Raw genomic sequence first — 25073 nt, 5'->3', positions numbered from 1 at the left:
GCACTGAAGTTTTTCCTCTCGTTTTATTATTTCCTGTTTAGTTCTAGACAAGGAGCAAGCTTATGGCTCCCAATGGACCTTTTCTGTCTTTTGTGGGTTTTTCTCTCATTTAATGCTTTTTTAATGGCTCGTCTGATCTGTTCTTTTCCTTTTTATGTTCTTTTCCTTTCTTTCTGGGCATCCTCTGACTTCTTGTAGTATTGCCAAATGTTAGTATTGATGGTAGGAACAAAAACAGGCTTGAGCAAAGAGCTGTGCCCATAGTGGAGCTCTAAAGATAACCTGGGAGATGTGCTGTTCCACATAGGAGGGGGGGAGGATTATACTTAGGGAGTGTGTTACATTTTGGTATTTGCTGCAGCCAATGCATTGCTGAAGTGTGTTTGTTGTGCTTCAACTCCCTTTGCTGGAGAATATTGCTGTTTGCTTGAGTGGTAGTTCTGCTTGCTACCTTCTCTGAAAGCAGAGACTGAGCATCGCCATCTGGTGGGATAAAGTAGCATGAGGCCCTGTTTGGTTTTAAGTTATTCTTTTTGAAAAATATGTCTGTAATAAAGCATTTGACAGAATGTTTCTTCTCAAGTCTTGGTTTGGTCATTCCCTATTGCCCTCTGCGTTGACTCTGCTTAGCAGTGTTAGGGTCACAGGGCTCATGCTGAGCTTCTGTGCATGGCTCCATCCCTCCCCACCCTGTCTTGCTGCAGCTTCCCTTCATCACCCAGGCCCAGTTCAGCCCTCCAGACCCAGCTCTATTCCCCCAACTCAGTTCTATCCCATCATTGTGGCAGGGATGTTCCCCTGTGCCTGCCCATAGGGATAGCTCTGAACAGGGTGGGGGTGACTGACACACCACATGGAAAATTGACCTTTATTTAAAAAAAAAAAAGCAAACAAACACAACAGTCAAACCCTTTCCAAAATGTTCTGTACTAAATCACAAGTGATGACTTTTCATGTCCGTGCTGACCTGTACAAGAGGGATAGGCAGGGGCAGACAGGGAGACCACCAGGACGTGGCAGCAATCTTGCTTGCTCCTATCCTGTCTGGAGGGCAACACCTGGCTGGAAAAGGCACAGTGGAGCAGGACCATTGCTTGCATCTGTGTATGTGGGTCCAGGCTGGAACACAGGCCCCATCTGCTTCCTGGGAGTGCAAAGCAATGGGTGAGTCTTGGATGACCCACCTGGAGGAGCTGGTCCCCAATGTGTCCAGGGCTGCATCCAAAGATGGGACCGGTGGGGATTGCCCTTTGCTGGGATCACAAAGATGCTCTCATTTGGCTGGGTTGTCATGAGAGGAGTGAGGAGCTGCTATGTTGAAGTTGCTCCGTTACAAAAGAATGAGAAATCGACCAAACTCCCCAAAAGGCAAAGTGCTGGTGGTGGGGAATGAAGTGCAGTCAGTCTTTGTGCAGTTACACCAGGCCGGCAGCTTTCTCCTGCACGTTGTACTCCTTGCTCCTCTTCACCTTCCAGCCAATGAGGGCAAGGAGGATGGTGCCCACCACTTTGTATCCCACCTGCAGCCCCAGGTATCTGTGAAGAGAAGATGAGGGAGATGCCCTATCCGGAGGTGGCTCCAGAGGTCAGCTTTGGGGACTGTCCCCATGGCAGCTCCGGGTGCCACAGCTGAGGCCAGGTACCTGTTGCGAAGGAAGTCGTTGTTGTAGTAGGCACAGAAGCGACGCTGTGAGCACTGTTTCTGCCAGTGGATGCAGGAGGAGTCGATGAGGGCACCAAACATGGCTGGAGCCGGCAGCCAGGCTTTGGAGAAGAGAGGGCTGGGTCAGGCTCTCTGCCCTTCCGGCCAGCTTCACCTGCTGCCTCCAAGGAGGTCACACGCCTCCTGTGCCTCTAGCAAGCTTCAGAGTGCCCTGTCACCCCCCAGCCTCATCACTCACCCAGCAACCTCATCAGCAAGAATTGGACGCCAATGGCAAATGACTTCTCATCCTGGTTCACCACCCTGCAAGGGAGAAGCCAGGTGAGGTCAGAGCTGGTGGCAGCAGTGCTCTTCTGGTTTCAGTGTCAGGTTCATAGCCATGGACCTGGTTTCTCCCCCGTTCTTCCAGTTTGGAATGGAGAACAGCGGTTGAATGACCCCGTGGGGATTAGGAGGAGCCCAGAGAGCTGCCGGGATGAAAATTTGTGGGGATGCTACAGCATAGCGTTTTGTTCTTAATTGATATTCTACCTGATATAAACTGTAAGGAAGAGCTGAAATAGGAATTGCTGAAATAGGAAACATTCTACTGTTTAGGGAATTGCCATATTTCGTAGCCAGGGGTGTGGAGGAAGGGGTTGCTCTTCAGCAAGAGCACTCAAAGCATTAAAACAAGGGGGTTCCTGCTTATTGAGACCCTCCTGTTACTGATGAAAGAGAAACCTGCAAAACTTAATCAAATGGTGAACAACTGTTCTCAGATCCTTACGTAGCTGAAATTTGTCGCCCCACAAACTCCCCTGCCCACTGCTCACCGTAGCACCATCATGTAGAGGGGGTTGTGACACAAGCAGGCCACCAGGGCAGCGAAGGAGATGAGGAAGATGACAGGGAGGAGCATGTGGGAGCAGCTGAGTGGACAGGAGCCCGTCTTGGCAGAGGACAACCCACTACCAGCAGAGATCTGGGAACAGTTCCTGTAGATCTGTTGGAAACATTTGAAAACAAACAAACAAACATGTAAAACTCCCCTGGTCATGCTATGAGAGGGGTGGAACCCTGGCATAGGCTCCCAAGGGGGTGGTAGAGTCATTGCCCCTGGTGGTGTTCAAGAAAAGGGTAGATGCCACAGTGAGGGACGCGGTCTGGAATGGGCACAGGCATAGGTTGGGGTTTGACCTGATGATCTTAATGGTCTTTCCAACCTTAATGATTCTGTGGTTCTACGTCACCACACCACTTGATAAAGGAGCGATGGAAGCATCAGCTCCAATGATATGGCCATGGCATCCTGTTGGGTGTCCTGACCTCCTGCAAGGGGACATGCCACCATTCCCTACCCAGGGCTTTCCAGTCAATGTAGGGCCTGCCTACCCTTCAGGTAGATCCAAGCCTTCCTGCTCAAAAGCAATTTTCCTAGGAGATCTTACTAACTCTAGTTTCCTGAGCTGCCTAATATCTGCTCTCCCATGACCAGGGTTGAGGTTTTGTAGCAGCTTTCTTCATTTTAAATTTGACTACCTCATGGTCACTATGGCCAAAATGACCACTAATCACCACCTCATGCCCAAGACCTTCTCTGTTCAGAAGTGACAGATCTAGAAGGGTTAATACCCTGTCCCACCCCTACCATGGGCTGGCTGCTCCCCACCAGCTCAGGTGCCCAGACCACATCCAGCCCAGTCTGAGCATCTCCAGAGATGGGGCACCCACACTTCTCTGGACAGCAGTGCCAGGGCCTCACCCTCTCTGTGTAAAGAATTTCTCCCTCACATCCAACCTAAATTTCTCCTCTTTTAGTTTAAAGCCATCATCCCTTGTCCTATCAAGTTGAAGTCAACAAGGGCAGTTGATCAAGAGGTCTCTCTTAGTTCCTTAAAGAATAATTCAAATATCTAAACGGCTCTACTGCATCCAAATTCCTACAGCACTGCTAGTCTTCACTGTGACAACAAGCAAGGTGCACTCATAGCAAAACCTCAAACCTTCTGGAAATTCTTTGGTTCTTGGCATGGCCACAACAGCTCAGCTTGGTGGCCACATCCTGCTCCCACTACTCACCACCTGTGTGGGAGCTGAGGAGTCAGTGCTGCTGTTGGTGCAGCCAGCAAAGCAGGGTGAGATGTACTCCACGTTGTTTTCTCCACACACTGGGTGAAAGATGTGCTGGGAGCAGTGGCACCCACTCGGTGCCTTAACCTGTGGCTGGGAACTCTGTGTTCTGCCAAAGAGAAAATAAACAAAAAATTAAAAAAAAAAAAAAAAAAAAAAAAAGAAATAATAATAATAATTGGAAATAGGAAAAAAAGATGTCCCTCCCCAGTCCTCTTCCTAGCTAGCCAGTTTCCCTGTTCCTATGTGTGCTGGGATGCTGCCAGGAGCAGGCTGGCCTTGTGCCAGACCCCTATCCCCTGCAGGTACCTCTGCAGTGTACAGGGAACTTAGCAGCCTGTAATTATGTTATGTCTGCAAACAAGTGCTCACACACTTTTTTTTTTTTTTTCCCCCCAGCTGAAAACTAATCAGCAAATGCCTGGAGAAATGTTATCTGGGCTCCATCCAAAACCGCACAAACAGATGTGCGAGGAGCCCCAGCTGGAAACGCCATCCAGACAACAACTGGAGATGGGCTCGCTTCCAGACAAACCTGATGACAGTGTGTAAGGCAAGAGCATAAGCTGAATGATCTGTTCTGTCTTGCCTTACTATCTAAGGGAGCTCAGCTGCTGGAGCAGCACTCTCTGCCTGCTGCCCTGGGGGCCATCCTTGGGCTGGTGGGCACTGCCCATCTGGTTCACAGCACCTGGAGCCCAAGGGGAATGGTGTTTTCATGTTTCTGAGGGCTACAGCTAGGAGTGGTCAGAGCAGCTTGAGTATTGGACTCTTGCAGGTGTTGCAGAAGGAGAAGCAGAGGGGAGAAGATGACAGAGCTGGGACTGTGGGAAATGGAGAACGCAACTGTTGTTGGGAGGCATGTCCTTCTTGGATTCTTTGATGAGAAGGAAGGATCTGCTTGGATGTGACATCCAAAGGGACAATCCCTTGGGTGGGTTAAGCAATGCTGTCATGTTCCTACTGCTCTCCAGCCAGCACAAGGCAGCTGCTGCAAATGGGAGCACTGACAACTCCAGTATGGCCTTTCCCAAGCAGTCCCATGCCTCTCAGATGGACTCATGTCTCAGCATGCAGACAGCAGTAGCTCTGTGAGCTCCAGAACTGCTAGAGGTTGAAGGATCTACCAAGTTCCCCAGATCCTACAGCTCCATGTTGCCCATTTCATGTGCTACACCGAACTGCAGAAAAAGCTGAAGGTGAGCTAAGGACAGTGGCTGCAAACATGAAATCAATCTCTGCCTTCCTCCAGCCTCCTTTCTGTCATGCAAGTCCACCCACCAGCCTCCCATTCCACCAGCAAACCCCATCAGGTCCAGTGAGTGCTAGCAGGGCTAATATTACCAGTAAGAGATGAGCACTGTGAAGCTAAGATGCCTTCCAAAGTATAGCAAGTGGCATCTGAGCTTGAGCTGAAGGCACAAAGTCTTGCTCTCAAGCAAAAAGCCAATGAGGATGCCAACAGGGATAACAATGCCTCAGCAGACCATTGCATGATCCTGAATTAATATTACGCGCCATACAGACAAAATACTAAAATGCTGTCCAGGCATGAGTTTGTTGTTTTGTCTTATTTTAACTGGGTACGAAGAGCCCTGTCCCTCACTGTACCATGGGATGGGAGCTTTATTGCTGGCAAAGGGAAATGTGCACGAAAGTGCCTTGCAGATATGCTGACTGTGCAAATGACCTGTGCATGATGCACTTCACAGAAAGCCTGTGGAGTGGGGTAGAGTCTAAATATCACTTCAAAAACTAAACAATAAAAATAAAAAAATGGGGTAGCAATTAATGGTTTCCACCCAGGCAAGCAGAAAGTCCAGCTGGAACAAGAGCAGCATGTTCCATGTGGACATGGGCACTAAATGCTACTATTTTCCCCCTAGAAATCCAGGGCTAGAGAGAAAAATATACTCTGAAAAATCAGGAATAAATGCCTTTCCAAGTTTTCTGTGCTGTGTAGTGCTTATCTCTCCTCCAGGAGTGACCCCATGGTTAATCAAGTCAAGAGCTGGAGAGGGGAGGAACACAGAGCTCGGAACAACCCAAGTGCTTGTGTTACCTGGAGGGGTAGATCCCATCGACGAGTCCTGTGGAGCAGCCCATGAAGAAAATGGGCAGGCAGATGAGGATGGAGAAAACCAGTACCACCACAGAGAACCGGGGGATGGCCCGAAGGGAGAAGGCGAAGCGTTTCATGATGATTCCTCCTAAGAGCATCCCAAGTGCTGCTGCTGGCAGGTTGACGGCTCCTGCAGAGGAACGAAGGCATCAGGCAGGCATCCTGCCTGCCAGGCACCTTGCTGCTGGCTGGAGGTCAGGGACCTCGTGGTGGCTGGGATTATCCATGGACTGTTACTCAAGATAGACCAAGACCCAAACAGTTGGCACCTATAGGAAATCTCAGCCTCAGGAGCTTCACTTGGAGATGTAGAAGCAAGCCTTGGTGCATAATCATTTCTTTCAGCATCAGAGCTATGCAGACCTGCTTCACCCACGTGCATTTTCAACAAGAGCTGCTCTGGCCCCCGAGAGCAAGTGAACAGATGTGGTCATTCCCTGCTCACCGATGAGAAAGTTGGCATAAGAGGAGGTAGCACCGTACTGCTTCTCCAGGAACTTGTTGAGAAAGGTGGAGAGACCCGCAATGACAGAGGAGAAGCTGCACTGAGCAAGCACCAGGAGGATAAACAGGGGGTTGAGGAGCAGCTTGAGGAAGATCTTCGGGAATCCTGTGAGGAAACAGCAGGAAAAGCAAATTTTAGCTACAAGGTCCCGACATGGCTCCTGTGGCTGAGGAAGAGAGTGTGGTTTCCTGATGGGACATTGCGTTCCCCTGCCTGGCCAGGACATCCTGGTCTTGCAGCCCAGGCAGACTGACTCCAGGCCTCTCAGAGGCAGGTCTGTTTATTTGGCCTCTAATTAGCTTTCCTCTTCTAGCTGAGTGCCAGCATCCATCAAAGCTCAATGAGATAGAGAGGAGGGGGCTGATGGCCACAGGATGTGACTGCAGTGGATGGAGAGGGAGTGACTTCAACTGGAAACAAGTCATTATGAGCTTAAGAAAGGTCATCATGCAATCCCTCTCACCAGTGAAATCCCAACAGCTACTCATAAACAAGATGGTGAGCCGAGGTGCAGCAACCTCAAGGCAGCAGCTGGGGCACCAGCAGCTCCATGGCTCCTTATGGAGCCTCATGTCATGTAAAAACCTCAAAACTACCATCAGAAATGATTCAAACATCAATACTGATGACTACAAGCAGGAGGGAAGCAGCGTCCCTCCTTCAGCAGTCATAGAATCATTAAGGCTGAAAAAGACCACTGAAATAATCCAGTCCAACCACCCACCTACCGCCAATACTGCCCGCTAAGTTCCTCAGTACCATATCTCCACGGTTCTCGAGCACCTCCAGAGAGAGTAACTCCATCATTTCCCTGGGCAGCCCATTCCAGCATCACCAGTATTTTGGAGAAGTTTTTCCTAGTACTGAACCAGAACTTCCCCCGGCACAACTTGAGGCCATTTTCTCTCATCCTATTAGTCCTTAGGGAAGGATGGTGCCTATGTGCTATGGCCTTGGAGGGGCCTGACTGGCATCTCCACCCAACACAGCTGAGGTCAACCTGTAAATGCTGATGCCGTAGTGTCCACCCAGCCCAGGCTAACATGGGATACAGGCCATGCCACCTCCCTGCACCCCCATTCACCCTCGCCTGTAAATGTCAGCTCTTTACTTTTGATAAATTCCAGCAGGGAGGTTTCTTCAAATTCCCTCTTCTCCATCTTCCTCAGCATGCCATCCTCTGAGCTTGGGTCCTGGAGAGGAAGAGAAGAGCATCCAGCCATGAGAGGAGCGCGGGTGCCTGGCTGGTGCAGCCCCAGGACTCAGCAAGGCCAGGGAGCAGCAGAGCCCATCACGGGCATCTTTGACTCTTGAGTAGAGCAGCAAGACTCAACTCAGAGAGGTTATAAGAGTTTGGAAAGCTTTGAACTCTGACCAAAAGGAAGATATTTCTTCTTAAATTCTGGAAAAAAAAAGGGGAAATGGAAGTTGGAGACAGGCCAGCTCCGGTCTGGTGCATCCTTAAACTATAATCCTGAAATATTTGGGATTTGATTTTGACCTTTAAAGAATCAATGGTTAAACAAGACCAAAAATCCCCCAAACACTATTTTTTTTGAAACGAAACCAAGGAGGCTTGGCTTTGAAAATACCAAAGTGGAATGTTTTGATAGCTCTATGTCTTTTCTTATTTGTTTTAATGGGAAACTTGCCTTTTTTCTTTCCCATTTTTTTCCAAACAAAAAGCCCATTTTTCAGACAGTGACTATAACCTCACAGAAGGCATTGTGGCAGGGTGTTGAGATACGGTCATTGCCATTGACAGGGAGTGGAACACTCTGGCAGGATGAAGTCACCGGGGACAGACCCCTATCGAAGAGGAACTCTAAGAAGACCTGCAGCCACCATGCTAAGACATGGAGCCTCACCTTTCCCTTCAGCATGTACCGAGGGAAAAAGAAGTAAGGAATGGACGTGAGCACCAAGCACCCGGAGGAGATCAGCAGCCCCAGCCACCAGGCTCCAATCCATCGCTGGTCCTGCGAGGTCAGGGTCACTGTTGCTGCAAGACACAAAGACCCGTCATCAGAGCTCTGCCTGTACAAGTCCAATGGTAAAAGGGGAAAATGTCCATGCCAATATGGACAAAGAGCACAGCCTATGGGTCTCCCTGCTGGTGTGGCAAATGAAGGGAGGCAAGAGCTCCTACCAGCTCATATCAAGATGAGCTCTGGCTTCTGGGAATCAGTGAGTCCCTCTGCCCACATATGTGGGTGTGAATGAGCTTTCCTCACTAGTCCCCACCCAAACTGCTCTGAGCCTCACCAGTACCCACGGGACACATATAATCAACATCACAGCACACTGATGGCACGGGCCCAAGCACTGCAGCCAGAAGGTGACAACAGGGCCCCTGCTCCAACCTCCTCTACCCGGGCACACGGTTGGGCTGGGACCACGCTATCTTCCCTGGCTGCCCAGGTGAGATGGGGACTGAGAAAAGGCACAGCCATTTTCCTGGAAATGTCTGTTCTCCCACCGCTTCAGGCTCAGTAAGTCACACAGCCTCACATAGTGCTGGCAGAAGAACACTTCTAATGAGAATGGCTCCCGAGTGGACAAAACCCCGGGTGCTCACACCCTTGGTCCGGAAAAAGGAGGAGAGACAAGCACTGCTCCATCCCAGTGTGGACATCCTCCGGCTGTTCACCAGAGGTCGAAGGCTTGCTTGGCTTGGCACAAGTAGTGCATCTCCCCATTGCAGGGACTTTTTGGGAGGGCTCAGGGTCGGCTTCCTGCCTAGGACACAGAAGTAGTGACCCCCACCCCACTGAACAATTGCCTCACTGCCCTGAAGGCACCGATCCACTGCGGATGTGGACGTCATCATGGAGCGACCGGGCAGGAGATGCTATATCTGTCTGCTGCCACAGGGTGCGAGCCAAGGCTTTTTGCTGTTTCCTGTCTTGGGTTCATTTATTATTCTTATCAGGCACGGGACAAATATGTCAGGCAGGCTCTGATCTCTCAAAGGAAACACAGGAAAAGCCACATTATTGATGAAGCCAGGGAGAATTCTTTAGTGATTAAATTACCAGGAATAATAAGCACATACTGTGGATAGAGGAAATAAGCCCTGCGGTGGTGCCAGCTTGGTTCCAAACCTGCAGATGCTGGTGAAGGGTGGTGGGCAGGAGGTTGAGTGGAATCACAGGATCACTGAGGTTGGAAAAAGACCTCTAAGGTCATCTAGTCCTGTTCACCTACCACCAGTATTGCTCACTAAACCACATTCCTCAGTGGTTCTTGAACACTTCCAAGGACAGTGACCCCACCTGGGCAGCCTGTTCTAGTGTCTGACCACTCTCTAGGAGAAGGTCTTTCTCACATCCAACCTGAATCAAAACTTCCCACGGACGTGCAGGACAATGGCTGCCCCATGGCTGTCTTCTCCCTGCTGGATGCTTCAGGAGTTCCTGATCCTCTCTGGCACTGTGAAGTATTGCACTTCCTCAGCATGGGAGCAGCGGGCAGCAATGACCACCATACTGAGCAGGACACTGAGGTGTCCCTGCTGCAAGGCAATGCTTCCATGGTGACCTCAGGTCCATCTGTAGCCTTCCTTGTGGGGAGATGATGTAGAAGTGACCCTGGAATGCTATCCCAGGTCCATTTATTTGGGTCACAAGAGCAAGGAGTGCATTCTACCTCCAGTCCTCTCAGAGCAATCCTCTGATTCACAGAGAACTTTTAGGAAGACCATCCTGACTTGGGAAATACTCACCCATGTCAACTCTGCCAATGTCCACGAAGAGCCGCAGCACCACAGAGCCCAGCAGGTACCCAAACGCGGGGCCAAACACTGCGATGGCAAAGAGGATGGCTGGGAAAAAGAGCAGAGCGTGAGTAGATCACAGCCTCATTCAGACATGGAGAAACAACGATGCTACAACATGCAAAGAAGAAAAATTGTAGGATCATGGAATGGCTTGGGTTGGAAGAGACATTAAAGATCACTGAGCTCCATCCTTACTCGCCACCAGCTCAGGCTGCCTAGGGCCCCATCCATCCTGGCCTTGGGCACCTCCATGTTTGGGGCACCCACACTTCTTTGGGCAGCAGTGCCAGGGCCTCACCACCCTCTGAGTAAAAAATTTCTTCCTTGCATCCAACCTAAATTTCCCCTCTTTTAGTTTAAAGCCATTCCCCCTTGTCTTTCCTGTTATCTTGTGGATTTGCTATAAGGACAGTACTGGTGATTCTCTGTGACCAAGCAGGGAGCTGCTGGTTGAACTGCAGGAAGGTAATGATGTGGCTCTGGGGCTCCTGTGGTGATTAAGACTCTAACCCTCACACGGAAGGAAAAAAAGAACCCAAAAAACAAAGCTGTCGCCTCACTCTTTTAGAGACAAGCAAAAATTGTTTGTTCAAAACATCAGTGGAAGTGAAACACGATGACTCAGGGGGAGCAGAAAAGGCAGCAAATCACCCTTGGTTCTTTTGACCTATTCCTGCCCCGAAAGCAGATAGCTCAGACCAAACCCATGAGGTCAAAATGTTTCCTTTTGACTTCTTTGGAATGAGAGGATCTCACTTTCCTTCTTGGAAGAAGCTCCTTTTTCTCCTAAAACATAGCAAGACTCGAGCACCAATGGCATTTACACTGTATTGAGGCAACCTAGATGCACAGGGACATTCCCATGGCCCCAAAATGACTACCTATGCAGTCAGGAACCAACCAGCCCTTTATAGAAGATGCCAGGTGAGTCTGAAGACCCTGCCAAGCTCCTCAGGGCTTGTTCAATGCCTGTCCTTGGTAGCCCAAGCCCAAAGGCTTTCTCTTCTCCTTAAGTGCCTATCTTATTTTAGAACATCCGCTTTGATTTCCTAAATCATGCTGATGCCTTTGGCTGCTTTGAAGACATTGTTTGCCACTCAGGGGGAATCAGATTTTTAAAATAACTTACGGTATCAGATTTTCAAATAACCAAACTTGAAGCACACCAGCCCCAGCTGGGCTTTTGCCATTCACATGGAAAAAGGGCAGTGTAGACTGATGCCAGCTCCCATCCCTTTGGGCTCAGAAGTCCTCCTGAGCCTGAGAGCAAGCACCAGGCAGGGTCAGATGGCCAATTCCATGGCAAAATTGTCAGCTTTGCTGCAAAACTTGCATTAACCAGCTCCTATAGGCCATCATACCTCTGGTTAAAGCCCAGTGAACTGATGCTCTGTAAGAACAGGCAATGGCCTCAGGGAAGGCTCCCTTACTACTTCTGCCCATGGATGGTGGAATGTTTCTCCCAGACATTAACAAAAGTGAGAAGCTCCATCTCAGCCATCTCATCCCCTTGCTCTGGTTCTTTAGCTTCCTAACACTCACACCATAAACAAAACCTTACAGAGAACAGCTGGCTGACAAGGAATGGGGCACTATCATGGGGATGACCTCACTTGAGTCCCTCTGTATGCTCACCCTATGCCATGGAGGCCAGGAGTCCCTCTCCAGCTCAGCTTGAATGCTGGAAGGAAAAAAAACTGACACAAAACAACACTCTTCCCACTCACCAACATACAGCGGAGAATTGTTTGCTTCTGCAAAGTCATCCACATAGGAGATCCCAAAGGGCTGAATGGGAACTGTCCCAATTCCAGCCAAGAGCTGAGCGATGACCATCATTGCCCACATGCTGCTGGCCTCCTTCTGAGGGTCCTGGGTGGCATTCGGGCACACAAACTTGTTCTCTGCGTAACAAAGCTCAGCCTGGATCTGGCTCTTGTTACCTGCAATAGAAAAGAAAGAGCATTACAGAGCTAAGCACACTCCTGCCTCCTCCGGCTCCTGCATCAATTCTGCTGGGGAGTGTAGTGATAAATTGGCTCAGGCTGACCCTAATTCCCACCTCCCCTCTGCACAGCTGCATTAAATCTGCAAACATTAGGTGTCTTCCAAGCCCATTCCTAGGTGCACGCTGTTGGAGTTGGGATGGGTTGCTTGTTTTGTTTAGCACTCCTCATCACCTTTACCCCCTGGGGTACTGCACTTGGCTCAGGGTAGCAAAGAGTCCAGCTGTGGGTTTTATCACATTAAAGAAGAAGGAAGCAAAGTAATTTTTGCAACTGCTGAGGAGAAAGGTCAGCCCTGCAGCCCCATTCCACTGAGTCACATTCAGGCTGTCAGCGGAGAATAAAAACCTCTTTGCTGTGGCTGCAGCAGTGCTGGGCTCAGCCAAGTGACAGCAGCCCTTGGACAGACGGTGTCAGAGCTGGTGGGAAAGTGTAAATATTCAGCAATGGATGGAAAAACCTGTTTTGCCTGCAAAATGACTGTGTTACTGAGCAAACAAACTAAGCTCTGGTCTTCTCCTGTTAGCTCTTCCTCTTCTGGCTTTTTTTGTTATTATTGATATTTGTAATTTTTTTCAACGTTTTGATCTTCCTGACTCGTACAATAACTCATATAATATGCCTCTGAGCAAGCAGAAATGAGAGATCTAAATGCTTGCCCGGTGGTTAGGGGCTCTAACTGGCATATTGTGGCAGTACATTCCTAATAGTCACCACAAAATTCCTGGTGCGAGCTCAATTGCAGCTGCATGGCCAGGAGGGTCTGTGCCGCCAGACAGAAGGAGCCTCTTTGGCTAATAAAGATTTTATGGCAGCAACAGTGAGAGCTACAGAAGTTAAACAAGGACAATCTAACCCAGGACTGTTTTTTCCATGCCAACAATCTGTGCTCACTGGTGGGACCAGGAGCCCCGGTTGGGTTGCACCAGCCTTCCCACACCTGGCAGAGCAGAGCAGAGTTCAGGGGGGAGCAGGGGTGGGAGGAACTTGTGAGCAGATCTCTTCCCTGTGCTATGCTCCCTGCCCATGCTTGGCATCCCATTGTGCTGAGCAGGCGGACCGTGAACACCTCTTGCGGTGGCAAACTCACAGCCAAAGCGACCCAACGGCTCCCGGCAAAGCCACGGCTCCTGCCTTTGCCATCCCCTTGCTGATACAGCATGGGGAACGCAGCTTGGCTGAGTACTGCATTCTGAAACAGGAGCTGGCATCAACGCACACCAGCTGGCTCCCAAAGCCTGCCCAGTTAAATCAGAAGCCATTAAGTCTCTTACTGGCTAAAGTAGGAACAGGGCATACACATCAGCCCTCCTTTCTGAAGCCTTCTCATCAGCCAGATGGACTGCTTTGCCCTCAGAGCACGTGAGAGCCAACACACACCCTGGCTACAAACATCTTGAGTTTGTCAAACACCAGCCATCCCTACAAGACTGATGGGGGCAGGACTGTTGTGGTGAAAGCACCTCTGGGAATCTGAATCATAGAATCACATAATCATTAAGGTTGGAAAAGACTCCTGAGACCTCCAAGTCCAACCCCACCATGCCCACTGACCACATCCCTCAGTGCCACATCTCCACAGCTCTGGAACACCTGCAGGTGTCTCCCTCACCTCCCTGGGCACTGTGTGACAATGCGTTTCCTCTCTTTCTGAGTTTTTTCTAATATCCAAAATTTCTAAATGCACCACTGCCCTCCCCCCAAGAAAATCACACAACTGAAGGGGTTCATCCAAAGTTATAAGGATATAAGCATCGTCTCCAAAAACAAAACTGTGGCCCAAGCAAGATGTCCAGAAAAAGCAGAAGGGATACCCCGTGCTTTTATCACATTCAGAAGGGGTTGCAAACCTATACCAAAGTTGGGCTTCAAATAGTAAATCTGTGCCTTAAGTCCCTCCAAGCTCTCCAAATTCTATGTGGGGTGGATACAACCGCCCTCCCCTTCTTGGGGAAGCACAGTCACATCTTTGCTGGTGGCCTTTCTTTGACTTTTGCAGGCAAGAACAGGTTGGAAGTGGTGTCGCCACCCAGAACTGTACAATGGATTGCTACATCCTGTACTTGTGCTTTGTGCTCATAGTTTTGCTCCTGCGAGGTGGTTGGGCCTCAACCAATTATGTGTGCTCCTTCAGATGTCCTACAACACCATAAGGTATTTTGGGAAGACACAAGGAGGAGGAGACCAGGACATCTGAGTGTCCATAGAGGATGAATTAAGGTTGTTCATCCCCACACCAAGACAATTGGTGGAGCTGTGCTGGTGGAGCATAGCACTGATGTGCCCATGGAGGATGAATTCAAGATGCACCTATCTGTAGAGCCAAGAGTGATGTTAGCCCTTAGCCCTTGGTTTGCTCTTCTCCTGTGCATGGCTACTACCCACATGGTCACAACAGAACCAAGGGAAGATCTCCAGCTCTGTTTTCTCCTAATATCCCCTCCTCAGGAAGGGTGAGGGCACTTACCAACACTAACTGTGGTGTATTCGTAGGGGTCTGAGAGGAAGTGGGGCAGGGTCACCAGGAAGGCTCCCAGTGCCAGCAGCAGCCCCCCAGCTCCAATCACCCGCGGGCGGTGCACTCGGCTACCAAAATAGCTGACAAAGATGATGAGGACCACATTGCCAATCTGGAAAGAGCAAAGTGAAACACAGAGGACATTAGGAGATGTAACAGAGAAGTCAAGCCCCCTGTGATCATGTCCAAATGAGTAGAGAGCTTGTTCAGTCACTCATGGTTCCTAAGAGGTGGAACAAAACAACCCTCAGCTTCAGCCCACAGATTCGTAGCAATGACTGCTTCCTTCTTATCAAAAGCCATCAGGCCCCAGCTCCCTGTGTGCATCCCTTGTCATCACTGCCTGCTTCACGACCTGCCTGGGATCTGGCTGGGGCTCTGCTCACCACCCACATGTTCCCCACTTCCTGAGACGTGGCAAAAACCTGATGATTCCCTCAAATCCAGCAAGAAACTTAGTTCATCACCTTCATTCCCATAATTCTAAGCAAACACAAGATAAGGTACAAAGTACAGCTCATTGCAAATGTTTGTGACACTAGATCTTTGCAGCTACAGACATAATCAAGAGTCTCATCTTCCTTGATCAGCTGAAAGATGTGTAAATATTCAGCCTATTTGGTATACAAACTGTGACTACAGGATGAGCACACAAAAATTACCACTAATGGCTTTTCCTCAGCTTGGGACAAGCTATACGTTTTAACCCTAACATGTATATGAGTATATGTATGTATATACTCTTTTTATACATGTTTACATGGGCTCCCTTCTTTGTCTCTTTGTGGTTTTTGTTCTTGGAATTGCTGCAGACTAGACAAGCAAAGATTTCAATCAAAGGGATGCTGGATTTTGCTTTGGTATTACATCTCCAAGCATAAAGTCACATGAGTTTAAACAATTTGGATAAGGAGCGCAAGGGTTACTGATGTATTGCTGCTGTGAGCAGTAGAATACTTTGTAAGACATTGTTATGTCAGTTTCAGATGACATGCTACAGCTCTCTACAATGAATCTCTTCTTTTTTGTGGTTTTGGCCTAGTTCCAATCAGTGGAAAGTCCTCCACTGAATTTTTCTTTTTAACCTTGGATGCATGCATTGGTTGGGATAAGATCTGGGCACCTACATCTCCAAGGTCCCAGGAGGATTCTCAGTGCCCAGAGCCCATTGGTCAAAGATCCCATGCAAGAAGAGCAGCCATAGGCAAGTTGGGCATCCAACAAGCACTTTTTTGGCTGTGCCATCAAAAGAAAGTCTCTCTCAGCAGGGCTTTTCCTACCTAGCCTTGAAGAGCTAGCAGAAAGGATGCAATTTGTGACAACACAATCCAGAGAATTTATTCCAGAGGAGTAAGGGAGTAATGGCATATACCTCAAAGGGTGGCATATCTGCCCATACTTCCAGAACTGCCTAATGATCTTGCCATTGAGTGGCCACTCATGAAGTGTCAGGTTTAAATCAAGGCTGTTTCCACCCTGAAGCTTCTAAAGAAGCTGATCTGCACTTTGGACACAGTTTAGATTGAGGTCAGCTCAGTAACTTGGTGTCAGTGACAGACAGCGCTTTGCCATAGGGCCATCAAGAGTTGGGAGAGATGGGGTGATAGGGCTGGGTACTGGTGACACCAGGAGAACAACCCCGAGACCCTATTCTGGGAAGCTTCCCTTGTTCTGAACACCCCTTGGGGCCACACACAAACACCTCACCCAATTACCTCATGTAAGCTGGAGATGAAACCCGATGAGAGACTGGAGAGCCCGAAGCGCTTCTCAATGGTGGTGAGGCTGCTCTTGAAGTTGGCACTGTAGAGGAGCTGGGACAGCTGGAGGAGGCCATGGCACAGCACAAAAACCTGTGGGCAAAAAAAGTGTCAACCCAATCAGTACCACCAGCTGCCCTGCCAACAGGTAGCTGTTGGGCACTGTGTGAGGGGCTTGGGATATGTATGCACAGGGACAGAGGTGGGCAACTGGTCGACATGGCTGCACTGTTGGCATGCAGCAATGGTGCCATGGTGCCATACTGCAGCCAAAAAGGAGCTGCTCTGCTTTCCATTCCCCGAGACCCACTCCTTCCCAGTGGCCCCTTGAGTTCCCTTGGCTGTAAGGCAAATTGGCCGGGGTGATGGAGGAAAGCATTTTTAAAGGCCTTAAACACCCCAGAGGGAAAGAACAAAACCAATGCTTTCCAATGCTTTCTTGCTGCTGGAAGACCTCCGTGGTATTCTAAAAACAGCATCTTTCCCCACGCCAGTCTCAAAGCCGGGCCAGCAACTCAACCAAATGGACATGGAGCATCCCTGGAGTGGAGGAGGGAATATAGGAGCTGATGGGCCAGGGCAGGAGCATGGTGGGAAGAGACAGGGTGGCCGGCGAGAGGGAAGCATTCCTGGCTGGGGATGCGGAGGCAGCTCACCAGTGTCTTTTGATCTATATTTAGTCAGAACAGTTTTCCTTTATTTTCTTTGGAATGGAATGTGTCCTGTCTGGTGCCAGAAGTATTTTAAAATCATTTTTTTTAAAAAAGGGAAAAGGTCTTTTTATTTAAATTCACAGGAAATCAAATATTTGCTGAACACCGGAAGCGTGTCCCATGGAGATAACGGCAGGAAGGCCAGGATGATGGATGGGGGGATCAAAGGTACTGAAGTGCTGACAAATTCCTTATGTCCTGGACAGAGGAACAGCAACGCTCCTCAAGGCTATTTATTTGAAATGGCATTGGCACCCAGCAGCCTGGTCTCCTGGCATGAAGAAAGAATGAAATTGACCATGTCTTGTCCTTAAGGACAAAGAGGTGGCTTCTTGGGATGCTTCTTCCACAAGGGAAATGGAACCAGGCAGATGGCAGAGCTTGACATCCAAAAGAGTAACAAACAGAAAAGGAGACGAGAGCAGACATAATAACCTAGAGACAGCAGGGAAATAGAAGATGGATAGAGGAAGAGGAATGAGGGGTCACAGTGATGACCACGAGCTCCCCATTGGCAGAGTGTGAGCAGACACACAGAAGCACCACGTGCAGATACACAGACACACCATGTGCACAGTTGGCACTGTGTCAGCTGAGCAAGAGAGGGCAAGGTCCCAGGCTGGGACATTACCAACACAAAATGCCTCCGTGATAATGTGGGATGTGACTTGGGAAACGGGGCAGATGACAAAATGGAAAAGAAGCAGCTAAACCAGACATCCATCCACTCCTGCACCCAAAAACACCTCCGAGCACATGTCCTTCTGCTGATGGCTGGACCTACCCCTTCACTTTCCCGAGTCTTGGCCTGGGCTTGTGCGTAATTAATGAACCCAAGCAAGCTGGCCTGATGCAGAGTTGACTCTGAGGATGAGAAATGAAGAGGGGATCTTGCTGCCAGATTATTTTCTGTTTTCTGATTAATTTCTGTTCCCGCAGCTCTGGCCAGACCTTACTGAAGTCATTCGAATAAGGAAGCATTAGGGAATCGGAGGAGAGCCGGGACAGCCTGAGATGTGGAGCAGCTGTAGGAGAGCTCTCCCAGCACAGGCATGAGTGCGGTGCTCAGGAGGGAAGAGGATGGATCATGGTGGCTGGGTTCAGCTCAGCTGTGTCAGTCTGCTCTGAGGATGAGAAGTGCAGGGGTTGGCAGAGGAGAGGTCAGAGGGAGGGGGTGAGCCCATCCTTTGGGTGGGCATTTGGGGAACGGAGCAGGTTGTGGCTCCTGGGGCTGGATGTGTGCCCTTGGAGCTGCCAGTCTTGGGGCAGCACTGCCCCACACCACCTCCTCCATCTGCCAACCCTACTCACGTATCTCCTGGCGCTCTCTCTCCATTATTGCTTACATAAGATAGCACACTGTCACCACTGTCGTTGGTCTTAGCTGACAGCTAACTAAAAATATGCTGAGACTGGACTTTAAAACAGGCTGTAATGAAAAACGAGCTGTTTCGTAAGAGGCTTTTTGGGTTGGCATCATAAATGCAGCCAATAAAATGCTTGGGAAGTTGGGTGAAATGAGAAAAGAACATGAACCTGCCACGCATGTGCTGACATGGGTCAGAGTCAAAGCAAGGTAACGAGATTCAGATCTCGTTATTTCAAAGAATGAAGTGTTTCTATGGATGGGAGCCCAGCACATTTCTGTGGGGACCAGGGCTCAGGAAGATTGTGGCTTAATGAATTTTGAGCTTATGGTTGGATACAATGATCTTAGGGTTTTTTTTTCATAGAATCATAGAATCATTTACGTAGGAAAAGACCCATAAGACCCGCAGACCCAACTGCAGCCCACCCCACCAGCCACTGCCCGCATCCCTCAGTGCCACATCTCCACAGCTCTGAACACCTCCAGGGATGGTGACTCCACCACCTCCCTGGGCAGCCCATTCTAGTGCATCACCACTCTTTCCAAGAAGAATTTTTTCTTAATATCCAGCCTGACATGATGCTTTCATTCTAAGGTGCTGCCAAGTGCAGCACGACCAGTGCCCCTTATTCTCTACTGCCTGGAGCAGTGAGCTAAGGATCCATTATCTGCTTCCACAACTTCATGCCCTGATAACACCACTCCTTTCCAAACTTATTGCTCACCTTCTTCCTCAGTGTCTTCACCCTGGCAGCCCTGCCTGGAGGGAGTGTGCTGGAGAAGCAAACGAGTGCCAAAGGAAGGGCTTTCCCTTCCAGATGATGGAATAATTTGGGGGGGAAAAAAACACAACAAACAGCATTGTTCTGAAATCCATTGCTCCCACTACATAGACTGAGCTACTTTGTATTGCTCTTAAGATGCCTAGAACTGATTGAAGCCCAACACAAATGGACATCAATGGTCTCCCTTGGAGGCCCCCAGAAGCAGCAGCTCCATGTTCCAGTCTGTGCAACCTCCTCGCCCCGGCTCTACTGCTCTCATATCAGTGCTAACGTGGGAGCAGCCCGGTTGCTAACGACTCGGATGGAAAGAGCCAGAGCCTAATTTATTAGGTGGACACGACAGCTGCTTGGGGAGCCGTAAAAAGAAGCGGAGATCCTTGCAGAGCCCATCAAACTGCTCTCCACTGATTAATGACACCGAGGCGTGACGCGGCCAAGAGCGGGGAGATGCACAGTGAATCTGGCTGGAGTAAATATTTGGAAAGGACGAGGAGTAAGGACGCTCTGTGAGCTCTTTCTGTCCACACAGTGCTATTCGGAGGTGTATTTTGTGTTTCTGAGGGCCAAATCCAAACCTTCTGACTTCATTGGAAAGGGTCATCCATTAGTGGAGACCAACAGGCTCTGGCTGAGTCTTGGGAATGTTGGGTCGTGAATTTGCCCTCACTGTACTGAGATTCACCCCCTTCTCCCATTTGGAGGGTTGGAGCAGCTCTAAATTTATCACCCAAAGCAGGAGACCCCAACCTGCCCATTCATCTGGATATACACGGGCACACAGGGGGGAGATAGCCTACATCTCTGTAGAAATAAAAAAGAGCAGAAAAACCCCACAGTTTCTATCGAGGGAATCAAATAGCCTGCCACACACCACGTTCCTCAGTACAACACCCCAGAGCCAGGAGTGTGGTCCAATGGTAAGGCTGGCTCCTAAATCTTATTTCTCTTGCAAAAAAATAAACAAATAAGCAAATAAAACAGCCAGGGATTGTCTAGAGCATGCGGCTTCCCTAGTGATTAGTTGCAATAACATCTACTGCCAAGTAATCCAAGCTTTACAACCACCAATTGTCAAGTGCAAAGACAATATTTGCTCTTCTCTCAGCTCAGGCACACGTGGGATTTGGCTGATCCTGAGCTCTGTGCAAGCCCTGCCTTGCTCAACTGCACAGGGAGAGGCGCCGGGGGAAGGCATGTGGCTGCCATGCGGCGCAGGTGCACTGCAGAATGAAGAAGGAGTTTTGGTGGGGGTCAGACCTCAGCGTATAAGGTAAGGTCTTCACTCCTGGGAAGCACTTCTGCTTGCAATATCTGGTGCATGCTGCAAGCAGCCATCCCACTCCTGCAGGCAGACCAGCTGCATGGCTGGGTCTTCGCTTTCACTTTCTGTGTGCGCTGCCTGAGGCTCTGACCACGATCTCCCGGAGGCAGCTTCAGATTCATTCTGTCTTCCCAACCCCACAGACATGTGCAAACACTCCTCCCACACACCCACAGCTCCCTATCAGCGACACTCCTCTCCTATTTTTCTTCTGATAATCTTATCTCCGCTGACCACTCCTTGACTGTGTTTGGGCACAGAACCACCTCACCCCTCATAAAATCGACTCGCTTCGTGTCTCCTAGACCTTGATCCCACTAAGCTTTCCAACCTGTTATATCCTCTGGCTCTTCCCCATCTTGCTGCTGATGTTCTTCCAGACACTTTTTCCAAGTTAGAATGCAATCCCGTGAAACCCAGGTAAAACACAGCCTTGGATGCACAAAGCCCGGAACCACAAGTGCTGAGGACCCCACTTGCTCCAGGTGCTTCTCACTACTTGCCCTTCATCCTGCTGCTTCTTTACCACATATCTCTCCAAGGCACCATCCCTCCTTGCACAGCACCCAGTACTGGAAACACCCCCTGATTTTCTTCATTGGTCTGGTGGCCCCGACACATCATGAATGCTCAGTGCTTTGCTCGCCAGCATCAAGCCATGCTGTCTTCAGGATAAATGCCACTGATTCCATGCATCTTCTATTCTGGCCAACATTTCAACAGAGACTCCTAATCTCTTCCAACAGGATGCAGGAGCACAACAACTCCTGCATCTCCTGTCTTCTGAAATGCACTCTCCTCAACAAATTCCTTCACTTCCTTTGAAGAACAGAACAACACTTGCCCTGGCACTGTTGGGACCTCAGACCCCAAGGCAAGGCTTCATTCCTCTCCTGCAGAAGACCCCCTGACAGTCTAGAGAGGGGAGATCTACCTACTCTCAGCTTCTTTCAACTGACACTGGTGACAGTAACCCTCTGTTGTCCTTCTGGCTCCTCTCCCACTCAACACAGGGTCAATATCTCCTGCCGCTTGCTCCCCAGTGCCTCCCAGCTGAAACCAGCACAGCTCAGCTAAAGAACAGGATATTTAGAGAGCCCTCCTCCTTGGCATGTTCCTGGGGACCCAGGACAAACAATTAGCTACCAATTAGATTAGTGCACAAAAGACAATTAAGACAATTAAAGCAAAAAGAGGCTGAACCATTTGTAGTTGGAAAGAGGCACTGCAAATAGATAATGACTCAGAAAGAACCCTAATTTTGGGCAAGGTGGTTGGCATGCTGTTGGAAGGCATTTTGCACCCTGTTATCTTTCTTTGAGGCAATGAGAAGCCAAATTCTGAAGGGCTTCAAGCACCCCCATGTTCCACACAGAGAAACAGGGGCAGAGATCAGGTTGCTCCAGAGAGGGGATACAAGGCAGACACCCCATGGGCTGCACCAAGCGGTGCTGCTCAGTATCACAGCAGGGAGCCCCAGAGCTACTGCAGTCTGGTCATTGATTCCTATGCACAACACACAGTAACTTTCACAGAGCCAACCAGGAACTGCCCCCAGCCGTGTCCCCGTGGGGCACAGCACTCAGCTGGGATTGTGTGCCAGCACCTCAGCCACAGAGCATCTCCTCCTGCATCCCAGCAGGGCTGCCACAGAGCTGCCACCCCATCCTGCCTTTCAAATCCCCGCAGCCTGCTCAAACCCACTGCTTCCCACCAGAAGCATTCCCTCTGCACTGACCACAGTGCTGGGAAGTAGCAGGGGGGACCTCGCTGGGACATTCCATCCTTCTGCCCTCCTACATAACCCAGACACAAACTTTCCCCAACGCACTGCCTGCAGCACACCAAGGGCTTATTGTGCAGATAGGATGTTTACTGCACACCTTGTCCTTCATCTCAAAACAGCTTCCCAGATCTAGAAGTTCCATCCTGATGCTTTTGTTTTCTACCCCTTTTTGGGGAACTGAGAGCACTGCCAGCCTCCACTTTCTTTACAGCCTCGAAGCAGGGTTTGCTTTTTTTAAGGCACGCATATTTTTAAAACAAACCTTGCAGTGCAGGAAGAGCGAGCAGCTCAGGAAAGACATCACCTGTCACTTTATACACATCTGATCTTAAAACCAGGAGCTTTTCCCCAACGCATGGCTCCATCCAGACAGTGCACATCACCCCTCTGATGTGCAATGACAAACCCCAGCACGCTAATGGTATGGGAACGCTTTGCAGCTTTACCCACTGGAGCAGCCTCAAGGACACTGGGACACTTTCTGTCCCCTGTCCCATCACACATCAGCGGTTCCACACTATGTTCTGTTATATGGGTCTTTCCAGCCAGCAAGGGCAATTGTGTCACCTACTCAGACAGCAGCAGCAGGGACTTAGGGATGCAGGACTGGAAGGACCAGCTCCCTGTGTGCTGCTGGCGCGCTTGCCTGTGACCCCAAAACATCAGCACTTGACAGCAAACCAAACTCCTCCCCACTCCAGACCTCATTCTCCAGTTTACTAAAGCTGCTCTAATCCAAAAAGCACTGCAGACGTGTGCTCAGTGATGCTGCTAGGGAAGCACACCCAGGGATGGGTCCCCCACCAGGACCCCAACATTGCACCCCGCTGCCTCAAGCGCTGCGAAACAACATGAGAGAACCCCACAGCCATCTCCACCGCTCCCAAAGCTGCCCCGCTCCCCGCCAAGAATGGACGCAGTCCTGGGGCAGCATTTTGCTTTCGCACCAGGATGTGGTTAATCATTCCCCAGCAGCAGCACGCCGTGTACAGGACGCAGCACATCATGCTGCTTTCACCGAGCCCTGGTGCTCTGCAACCTCATCTGGGGCCGGGGTGCAGGATTTGCTCTCTGCCCCTTTTTTATCAGCCTTGGTCTCAGCACTGGTACCGCATCTGTGCCAGCCTCCTCCTCGCGCATCGCCGCTCCTTACCTTGATGTTGCAGAAGATACCACGGGAGCAGGTGCTGGAGCTTTTGGGGACATCCACTGGGGATTTGGCAGCTTCGGGATGGACCCCCATGGTGCACCCCAACAGATACGCTCGTGAGGGCTCTGGCCCGTCCTGCTCCGAAAACGGTGAGCCGATGAGTGAGCCAGGCAGCGTGAGCACAAAGTTTTTATAAGTCCACACTCGGGAGCGATGATGAAACCCTTTCTCCTCCCTCTTTTCCTTTGGGTGTAGAGGGAACTTTAAAGCTGCAGGAAGCCAGCGCGGGCGTGCGGCGAGCCGGTGGGAGCCCATCGGGTCTGGGTGTTTTGGGGATGGGGACTGCAGGACAGATCCCTCCCTCCGGCAAGGAGTCACAGAGTGAAAATTAACCCAACCTCCTCCCGCCCTTCTTGCGTGGAAGAATGGCGTTTGTGTGATTCCTGGGAGCTGTTTTAAGGAATAGATCTCCAGGGCTTTGTTTATGCAGAGCACTGATTTATTGTCGCAAAGGAGAAAAAGTGTCAGAGGGAGAAGGGCTGGGGGAGGGGGGAGAAGCTGGCTTCAGGCGCTTCATCAGAATTATTTTCCCTATGTAAAGTGAGGAGAGAGTGAGCCAGATAGGTTGTCCAGAGCCTGGAGACCCCAAATCCCAGCTAGAACAGTGTTGGGGGGCCAACACTGGTAGGTCCTGAGGAGGGGGAGCCCCTGCCCAAGTATGTGGCAATGGTAGAGCAGTGTCAGGGTGGGTGTGACCTCTCTCCATGGGTACAAGTTCCCCAAACAGGGGGGTTCCTGGCAAAGGAGGGCAGAGGAGGTTGGAGGAGACCCAGAAGCACCCAGTGCCACCCACAGGTGCCCGCTGGCCACGAGAGGGGGCCTGACACCATGGGAGAGGGACCTGCGGGCTGCCCTCAGCTGCAGAGGTGTGGGGAAATCAGCACTGATATGGGATAACTCTTTGGGGTGCTGCCTTCCCCATGCCCTGCAAGCACTATATGCAGGGACACGTGGGTACTCCCAGTCTGCAGTACAGCAATCATCTTGCTTCCCCACCTCCCTTTCTCCCCAACTGCCACCATTCCCAGATTTACTGGCTCTGAACTCAGCCCCCTCATCTGCCTCTCCTCCCTCCCCCTTCCCCTCCCAACAGATGCGATGGCTATGAAGTTTCAGCATCACAGCAAAGAAAGAAAGCCCAGCTCTGTGACACTCACAACCCTCCACTCACCTCCTCATCACCCCATGTGCTGCCAAAGCCATTTTCCATGGGACACCTGACCTACTGGCAAGCAGCTCCAGCACTTCAGTTTGTCCTGCACAGATGCGTGATGCTCACTTTGCTATAACAACCTCATCTCATGCACGTTCCCCTCCAAGCAGAGGGATACTGTCATGGCCATTCCCCTACAATGCCCCCAGAGATGTGTGCTCAGCCCCTGCCCAGCCCACCCAGCACCACAGGGCACCATCACGGCTCCCAGC

The 25073-nt window shown here is 50.2% G+C and overlaps 1 protein-coding gene across 1 annotated transcript; it reads right to left on the bottom strand.

Annotated features, from left to right (window-relative positions):
- Positions 1-1415: 1415 nt before the first annotated feature.
- On the bottom strand, positions 1416-23681 carry SLCO2A1 (solute carrier organic anion transporter family member 2A1; the record flags this gene model as incomplete). The annotated part of the gene is made up of 14 exons (XM_079539748.1): positions 1416-1536; positions 1644-1764; positions 1902-1966; positions 2479-2648; positions 3725-3884; positions 5838-6027; positions 6343-6507; positions 7514-7595; positions 8271-8404; positions 10127-10225; positions 11908-12123; positions 14654-14816; positions 16420-16557; positions 23592-23681. 14 exons carry the CDS (start codon positions 23679-23681, stop codon positions 1416-1418), a joined length of 1914 nt encoding a protein of 637 aa, XP_079395874.1.
- Between the last annotated feature and the right edge of the window lie 1392 nt (positions 23682-25073).

The sequence above is a fragment of the Tetrao urogallus genome, assembly GCF_951394365.1.
Source record: "Tetrao urogallus genome assembly, chromosome: 9".
Classification (NCBI taxonomy): domain Eukaryota; kingdom Metazoa; phylum Chordata; class Aves; order Galliformes; family Phasianidae; genus Tetrao; species Tetrao urogallus.
Note: the sequence above shows the minus strand (reverse complement) of the source record. Positions and strands in the feature narration are given on the sequence as shown.